The sequence below is a fragment of the Myxocyprinus asiaticus genome, chromosome 41 (genome assembly GCF_019703515.2).
Source record: "Myxocyprinus asiaticus isolate MX2 ecotype Aquarium Trade chromosome 41, UBuf_Myxa_2, whole genome shotgun sequence".
In the NCBI taxonomy this organism is placed as follows: Eukaryota; Metazoa; Chordata; class Actinopteri; order Cypriniformes; family Catostomidae; genus Myxocyprinus; species Myxocyprinus asiaticus.
In genome coordinates, this window is record NC_059384.1 from 34,320,732 (window position 1) to 34,330,218 (window position 9,487).

General features: G+C 40.0%; 1 protein-coding gene across 4 annotated transcripts in view; it reads left to right on the forward strand.

Moving 5' to 3' along the window:
• The window catches only part of LOC127431848 (dipeptidyl aminopeptidase-like protein 6), a 545,012-nt gene that overhangs the window by 530,408 nt on the left and 5,117 nt on the right, over positions 1 to 9,487 (forward strand). For all 4 annotated transcript variants that reach the window (XM_051682454.1, XM_051682457.1, XM_051682458.1 and 1 more), the window contains 3 exons: positions 2,459 to 2,517; positions 2,603 to 2,675; positions 2,760 to 2,833. In XM_051682454.1, coding sequence (XP_051538414.1) covers positions 2,459 to 2,517; positions 2,603 to 2,675; positions 2,760 to 2,833 — 206 coding nt within the window. The remainder of the gene's footprint in view (positions 1 to 2,458; positions 2,518 to 2,602; positions 2,676 to 2,759; positions 2,834 to 9,487) is intronic.

Sequence of the window (9,487 nt, forward strand, 5' to 3'; positions counted from 1 at the left end):
TTAGGTGAAATTTATATTTGCTTTTGTAAGAAATTGTTTATTTGACTTTATATATAGGTTTTTCTTCAACTTCAGGCACTTTCATGTCCCAGTGATTGTTATTAAAACTAACAGATTTCAACTTTTTCCTCTTCTGTTTAAAGGTCTCATTAAAACTGAATTGGAAATGTTTACCCATGCTTTCATTATTTATTTTTTTGTACTTTTATATGGAAAGATTTACTGTTTTAGCCTTGTCCCAGACCCAGACTCTTAAAGGAATATTGTGGGTTCAATAGAAGTTAAGCCCAATCGACAGCATTTGTGGCATAATGTTGATTACCACAAAAATATTTTGGACTCGTCCCTCCTTTTCTTTAAAAAAAAAAAACAAGCAAAAATGGATGTCACAGTGAGGTACTTACAATGGAAATGAATGGGGGCATTTTTTGGAATGTTTAAAGGCAGAAATGTGAAGCTTATAATTTGATAAAAGCACTTACATTAATTCTTCTGTTAAAACTTATGTATTATTTGAGCTGTAAAGTTGTTTAAATCATCATTTTTTACAGTCATTTTTATGGTTTTAGGCTTTGTTGACATTACATCGTCATGGCAAAGTTGTAAAATTGCCTAAAGGGTAGTAAGTGGTTTTATCACATAAAAATCATGTTAACACATATCCTTTATGTCTTGTGGCTATCCTTTTGAAACAGTGTTTAACATTTAACATTTGAATAGTGTTTATGGATTGGCCTCATTCACTTCCACTGTAAGTGCCTCACTGGAACACAGATTTTTGCTTCTCTTTTGTTTTTAAAGAAAAAGAGGGGCAGGTGAAAATATTTTTTGTGGTAATCAATATTAGACCACAAATGCTGTTGATTGAGCTTAACTACTGAACCCTGAATAATCCTTGAATATTTATTTTGTGAAAATTATTTCTATCAATTTTTCAAAAATTGCGATTGTTCCAGAGTTGTGGTGTAATTTCCACCACACTAAATAAAATGCACAAAAGGTAAATATCACTTGTGAGCAGAATATTTTTATTGGGCATCATTTCCAATCAAGCTGTAATATTGCCAAATTGTGCAAAAAGTGTGAAACTATTCTTACATTTTGTGTATTTATGATATATAAAATGTTAGCTATAAAATTAGCCTTAGCAAGACAAAGGAGTCAGCCATTTCATTTCAAAAACATAACAAATGTCATTTCCATCACAGAATTTGAGATGTGCTGGAAATGACACTGTGGTGAGAATTTTTATGACTTTCAGAATAAAATGACACATCTCCTGTGATGCATGATCATACACTGTTGGACATTGTTAGTTGACAAAACGAAATAATGTTTTTTTTAACAAGACCAAAGTTGAAGAAACCATATACTGTACAGTACTGTGCAAAAGTTTTAGGCAGTTGTGAAAAATGTTGTATAGTGAGGATGTTTTTTTTTTTTTTTTTTTTTTTTTTTTATAATGCCATGAATAATTTTTAATGACTGTATCGATTAACTTCATACAAAGTGCAGTAAACACAAAAACTCCATGCACCAATTTTCCTAGTGTATACACTTGCGCACAGTTTTTCAAGGTTGTTGGCAGATAGGATGTTTCAAGCATCTTGGAGAACTTGCAGTAGTTCTATGTATTATTCTGTCTCTTCATGTAATCCAAGACTGACTCGATGTTGAGATCCGGGCGCTGTGAGGACCATATCATCTGTTGCAGGAGTCCTTCTTCTACTTCTATTTTATTCTTTTTGTTAAAGGAATGTTTGGAAATCTAAAATTGATATTTCCTATTGACATACTAAAGCAAAAGATATAAAATAACCATCTAAAGACAAATATTTTGGGGCCTAAGACTTTTGCACAGTACTTTTCATGTTAATATATTTAGAATATACTGTTTGTTTTCCCCCTCTTTTAGGATTATATAATAAAGCAATCCTTATGTATGATTGCAGTACGTGTGCCTGTTTGTTAAAAATGTGAATATTGAAGAAGAAGAGGATGGTTGTAGTAGATAGTCTTTTGACTATGACAGATCATGTTTATTTGTGAAATGGCTTAGACTACTATAATAACTCTCATCTGAAGTATGTGTAAATAGACTAGTGTGTATGCACGCTGATGAGGTTGAACAACCAAACCAGCAGCTGTCGCTGTAGCTTCCTGTCTGTGCATGTGACAGTGCATCCCATCAGTATTCTAATAGCAGGGACTACACACAGAGATAAAGAGGAACAGAAGAAAGAAAAATATGGCATGTGTGTTCATTATAAACAATATGTCACATCTTAAAGTGCCAACAGCGCAGAAACATGCTCATAAGTCACTCAGCATGTTAGAGAGTATTATAAAATGGCTGTGCTATGCAAAGAGTCCTATCAGAGCAAATTCACAGAAATCACCTCAGCCTGTACAAAAATGTCATTTTTGAGTGATTCTTTTCTTTATTTCTTATGTTCAGCATCAGCTTTTTCAGAGAGATATCTGGGTCCTCCCAAGCCAGATCGGAGAGCATACGAGGTACATCTCCTGCAATTTACAGTCTGTATCTTGTATGTGCTGTTTAAAGACAATACTTACAGTATTTTCTTTAATATTTGTATAGATGGCCAACCTTGCGTACAGAGCATCCCAGTTCATCAATAAGAAGTTTTTAATCATTCACCCAACCGCAGATGGTACATACACTCTTTGTTTCTTACATTGCCTTTTTAAATAGAAATAATGCTGTTGATTAACACACATCTTAATTTACTTTATAGAAAAAGTCCACTTTCAGCACACAGCTAAATTCATCTCCAGGTTAATCAGTGAGAGAGCAAATTACACTCTGCAGGTAAGAGAAACTGCACAACTGCACTCATTTTTCTGTTGTTCATACAATTACTTCTTTATAAGTTCGGGCGTTCATACTGGAGGCTTAGTAACTACTAGTTAGCAAGTTAGTTAATTTGTTTGTAACTTGCATTGTTGCACCATTTCTGTGTACACGCACAAAAATATTTTAAGATTTACAAAATTAAATAAAATTGTATTCATTTAATTTAGTTTAAAAAATACACAGTTCAATTTGGTGGAATTGTAATGAAATTGAAATCTTAAAAATAGGCTAAAAAATTTTTGAGTGTAATGCAAGACTTAAGCAGTAAATAATATAATTTGGTAGGCTGCACCAGGCCTCACAGCCTCATTTTCGAAAAAATCTACCCTGTAATCAAGAACAGCCGTGCATATCAGTCAACATGTGATGAATAAAATTTCCATTCATTATATACACTAAAACTGGAAATCCATTAAACAATCGTGACATTTATATATTTAAAGTATATTTTTATTATATATTATTGTATATTGGAGAACTGGAAAATGTACTTTTATTTAATTAATATTTTGTGAAACCTGACATGCACATGAAGTTATGCACATGGTTTCTGAAACCTTCAAAAAAGCTCTATATTTCTATAATACAGCCAATGGAAATACAAGGTGCACTGGGAGTGTAGATGTCTACATCACTGTATATGTCTAAAGGATTAAAGTTTGACAATTATTCTTATTTAGACAGTTATTTTTGATTGGAGGCTACTGCTTTACTTTTTACATTGGGTTTCTATGTTTAGTGGCGCTACACACACATATATTTTATAGTGTGCACATCCTAACTTAGTGCCCATTTACATTAGAGCCAGGCTAAGTTCTAATTTACGTACTGTACATCTGGTGCCACCACCAGCCACTGGGTTGTCAGTAGTGTGGAATTTTGCCCCCAATACACATACCAGTTTGATTTCTGCTAATAACTAACACAGTATTCATTTGTGATATTGCTTCTTTGTACATAGAGGTCCAGAGCATGAAGATCCAGATATTGTTCACTAAATTTGTGTGAGGTCAGTGGTGAGTGGATACCCCTCTGGTCACACAGAGCTCTGAGCGGCTTTTGCCAGCAGAGGGATTAGACACACACTCAGGAGGCATTTACACTGCAAGGCTTGATGCACAGATCTGATCTTTTGAACACATCCAATTTTTGGTCCTGCCTATTTACATTCACTTAAGACATAACTGACTGTGTTTACATTAATTACCTGCCTAGATGCTGTAGGCTGACAGCCAGCATATGTCAGAACTATTTAGCGTTGTTCTAGTAGTTGTCTAAATAAGTGATTAACATGAACAGCAACTAACATTATTTTACATGCCATTGTTCTTAGAAATATCAATGAACTTCACAAGAATTGCCTATAATTAATTCTTCAAAGGAAAAGACGATTTTCTGAAAGAATTCCCATGCAAGCATTCATTCATCAACCTGAGCGCTATTAGCTTATGATTTCACAACTGAGCCAGCTGTCTGTCGTCACTGATAAAGCTAATTAATCATACTGACTTAATTCCAAAAACAGGTTTGAGTGTACATCTACAGTATTTAGAATATTCCTGTACATGTGGTTATGGATAAACTTAAACATGCTCATTCTTTTATCGCTATTCTCTTTTGGAAATACGAGGCTCGCTCTTGCCATTTATTCCACAGCATTTTGCTAATTTCACTTAACTAAAAAATTAACATTGATGTCCTCCTCATGGTAATGTGTGAGGTCAATCAGTGTGAACATATCGTAAAATTTTCTGATAGGCTTACGGGGCTTTCACCCATTTTTATATTGATTTATGCTCATTTCTTTTCAAGTTTAAAAATGTCTCCTCACTGCAAATGCGTGCTTGATATTTCAAAATTTTTTGACATCTTGTATCTCCAGAATAACGTTGTTATACATGCACAGATATAAACGAAAATGAAAAATCTGTTTCCGATCTGTGTAAGGTATTTGTGAAAAAACCTAAATTGGTTGACATTGGAAATGTGGCCTCAGAGCATGCAGCTCTTTTAAACAAATTATACAGGCCACTCTCATGAGAACACACTGTATATAATCCCATTATATTTTCACACCGGGAGATTCCTTCTCTGCTTTCTGCTCCATAATAGATTTGCTATTAATTGATGTGTTGAATGACTCTCAATTGATTAGGGGAGATATTCATCAGAAACACTAAGATTACTACTTTGGCAAGCTGCTCCTCTCAATTTATCATCTATTAGGAAGAGTCAGGACTGCCACACACACAAACTTTCCATATTTTCAGTAGGTAGAAGTTTCAGGCTGTTTCCTCTATCGACAATAGTTTACCACTGTAGCTAGGTAACGACTCGAGACAGAGAGTGTTGTTCACTTTTTCAACCTGGTCTCATAGAATCACGCTACTATACCTACATTTTTGCAAAACGATTTTTACGTGGCTCGTTGTGTATATCGCAGCAGTTTCCTGATGAGAAAAAAAACAGTAGAGGTTCTACAACAATAGCAACTTTAATTCACTTTCACACAAATCATAAGTAAAATGTCAGATTATTAGTTCATAAACACTTACTTTTTGCCCTCGTTGTGATAATCACACAGCCATCCAATTATGTAGTGGACCTCACACAAGACATCACGATGTCACGCGGGAGGGCTTCTGATGTAAACAATACATCACAAATAATGTCATGGTTACTTGCGTAACCTCAGTTCCCTGATGGAGGGAATGAGACGTTGTGTTGATGTAGTGACACTAGGGGTCACCCTTGGGAGCCCAAGACACCTCTGGTCTTTGATAAAAGGCCAATGAAAATTGGCGAGTGGTATGTGCATGTCACTCCTCCAGACATACGGGTATAAAAGGAGCTGGTATGCAACCACTCATTCAGGTTTTCTGCTGAGGAGCCGAGACAAGGTCCGGCCATTTCAGCGGGTAGTTCAGCGTTGTGGCAGGAGGGACACAACGTCTCGTTCCCTCCATCAGGGAATGGAGGTTGCGCAAGTAACCATGACATTCCCTATCTGTCACTCACTCGACGTTGTGTCGATGTAGTGACACTAGGGGTCCCTATACAAAACGCAGCAACTGGCTGAACTGTGTAACGTGAACTGGCGGTGTGTGACGGGCAGACTGCTGTGTGCCTCATTGCCAGCGCACCAGGCCGACACGTAACCTACATAGTTATGAGTGTCAAATGGCCCTTTGGGGACAAGTCCACTACCCAAAAGATAGAGACAGACTAGCCCAGTCGTGGCCTCTTTTCCCCTTCTTTTTTTCCACTCCCTAAAAAAAAGGGGGATTATCCGGCTGGGCCGACCAGGTCTAGTCGGGGGGTGTCCCTCCCAAGGGGAGGACACCGTGGAGACCACACCTCGCCCAGAGAGAGGGGGGGATATTTAAGTGGAAAATACGTCACATGGTCTTGCCAACCATGTGGAGAAGTCTCATGGTAGATCCTACCCAACGGGGGAGGAGTTACTACAAACATGGAGACTGTGGCAGAGGGGGCTCTGCCCAAGGAAGACGCAGTTTGCCAACAGGGAAACAAATTAGCGGAAGATATACATTGCATGGGGGTTACCTTACAGGGCTCTTAGTTAGCATGTGTACTGGGCCGGCAGCGAGTCTCTCCGAAAACTCAACTGCCACAGGGCTCAGAGGAAGTCAACCAGGGAACATAATTTGTGAACACTACTGGGAATTAATGGTGCACGTTTTCAGCTCAAAGGAGGTGAAAGGCGCTATGTGCAAGCGATACACCTGGCCAGCTATCCCGGGCTTATCCGCTTGTATTGCGTGCCACTACCCGGGATGAAACCGGTTCCACCCGGAGGTTGTAGAACTTCGCAAGGTGTTGGGTGTTGCCCAGCCCGCTGCTCTGCAAATGTCTGTTAGAGAGGCACCCCTGGCCAGGGCCCAGGAGGCCGCTACACCCCTGGTAGAATGGGCTCATAGCCCTACCGGGGGCGGCACGTCCTAGGCGTGATATGCCATAGCTATGAGCCAGTGGCCGATCCTCTGCTTGGAGACAGCGCTTCCTTTCCACTGTGCACCAAAGCAGACAAAGAGCTGCTCAGAGATCCTAAAGCTCTGCATGCGATCCAAATAGATATGTAAAGCGTGCACCGGACACAGCAACGACAGGGCTGTGTCTACCTCCTCCTGTGGCAGTGCTTGCAGGTTCACCACCTGCTCCCTAAAAGGGGTTGTGGGAACCTTGGGCACATAGCCCGGTCGGGGTCTCAAGATCACATGTGAGTAGCCCGGACCAAACTCCAGGCACATTTCGCTGACAGAGAACGTTTGCAGGTCTCCTACCCTTTTGATGGAAGTGAGCGCAGTCAGGAAGGCAGTCTTCAAGGAGAGTGCCTTAAGCTCAGCTGACTGCAAAGGCTCAAAGGGGGCTCTCTGTAGACCCTGAAGAACTACAGAGAGGTCCCATGAGAGAACGAGGCGCGGTTTGGAGGGGTTCAGCCTCCTGGCGCCTCTCAGGAACCTAATGATCAGGTCGTGCTTCCCTAAGGACTTACCGTCCATTGTGTCATGGTGTGCTGCTATAGCAGCAACGTACACCTTCAAGGTGGAAGGGGACAGCTGCCCTTCCAACCTCTCCTGCAGGAAGGAAAGCACCGATCCGACTGCGCATCTCTGGGGGTCTTCCCATCGGGAAGAACACCACTTAGCAAACAGATGCCACTTAAAGGCATACAGGCGCCTCGTAGAAGGGGCCCTAGCCTGAGTGATCGTGTCTACCACTGCGGGTGTCCCGTCCAGGGGCCAGACATGGAGATTGCAGAGGTCTGGTCGCGGGTGCCAGATGGTGCCCCGTCCCTGAGAAAGAAGGTCCTTCCTCAGGGGAGTTTACCGGGGGGGCTGTCGTGAGGAGCGTGAGGTCCAAGAACCACATCTGGGTGGACCAGTAGGGTGCTACCAGGATGACCTGCTCCTCGTCCTCCCTGACCTTGCACAGAGTTTGTGGCAATGAGTACATGACCCATCCACGAACGCTGTCTCCACGTGAGCAGTGCCCAGACACGAAAGACAGTGATCGTGACCATCAGAAGGCAAGAGATAACGAGCACAACTAGGAATAACACACAAAGGAAAGGCATCTTTAAAAAGACATGTCTCTATAAAAAGACATTCCTTGTGTGCCACTCTTTTAGAGAAATATTCTCTTTTAGAGAAATATACTCTTTTAGAGAAATATACTCTTTTATTTCTGCCGAAGCGCCCAGGGGCATTCTCTACAGTGCACCAGTGCAGAGGAGGGAGAAGCCTCTGAAATGTGCCGTCAGATCCAGCAGAGGTGAATGAACAGTCGTGGGAACTCAGCTCAGTGAGCATGACCGTTCGGCTCCGAAGAGAAAATCTGAATGAGTGATGGCATACCAGCTCCTTTTATACCCGTATGTCCGGGGGAGTGGCATGCAAATACCACTTGCCAATTTTCATTGGCCTTTTATCAAAGACCAGAGGTGGCATCAACTCCCAAGAGTGACCCCTAGTGTCACTACATCGACACAACATCGAGTGAGTGACAGATAGGGAACAACAAATATTATATTCATAGTGTTAAAATATATTATCTACTCACGTTCTTGCAGCAATAAAAAAACGTAGCTTTGAAATGCGTTTCCTCTAAATTGAGCCAAGAGGTCAGCAAGTCAGAGTTCACCAAATATGAACTTTTGATACGCAGCATAGGACGAGATTTCTTCGCATGAGGTTGCGTTTCCGGTCTCCCTCATTCGGATGCGTTTGAATGGGAGTAAATGGAGCATGTGACCACCTCTTAACAGTAAAACAATGGTCCAAATGGACAATTCAATAAATTAGAAATATGTAAATTAGAGGGAGTTGGTCATCTGAAAAATCTGAAGAATATCGTGAAATTCTGCCTACCTTTTAGAGCCTCCTACTGTATTATCAACTAGGGAAGGCAATAAAATGTGTCAGCACTATGGATCATAAATTTTTTTTAAACAAAATATTGCATAAATAAACAGCCTATGGTGTTGATTTTGGAGTTGTTGTTGTGTTCAGTCAAAAGCTGTATTGCATTGTCATTGCTGTCTTGTTCAGTACACAATGATATTATATTAGTCAAATAGCTAGCTAGCGGCTACCGAGCCTCATTTCAAGTTTCCATGACAGCAGGGCTAATATAGTCACTAGCCTGCTTATACTTCCTAAAATGCTGATTTCATGACTGTGATTCAGTTTAGTTGTGTGTATAACTTTGTTGAACTGCTTGTGTTTTTAGCGAGACCTACCTGATCCGTTATAGAAAAAGATAAAACAAGAATAACTAACAACAACTACAAAATGCTAATAATATGTTAAAGAGTACTATGAATGGAGAAGAAAATAAAGTGCATAGGGTGGAAATATGTAAGTGGGTTGAGTTGGATGGTGCTATGGTAAAGTATTGCTATAATTTTATGGAAAGATAAACTGCTGTTTCTCTGTTAAATTATAAGGTGAAGACCTTATTTCTAGCTAAACAAATAATTCAAGATTAATTTTTAGACTTGTGTTCCCTTACAAAAATCAAGAGTTCATGGCAAATTTGCAAACATTTGCGGCGAATAAAAGGCTAATTTGCGTGTGACAATAACGG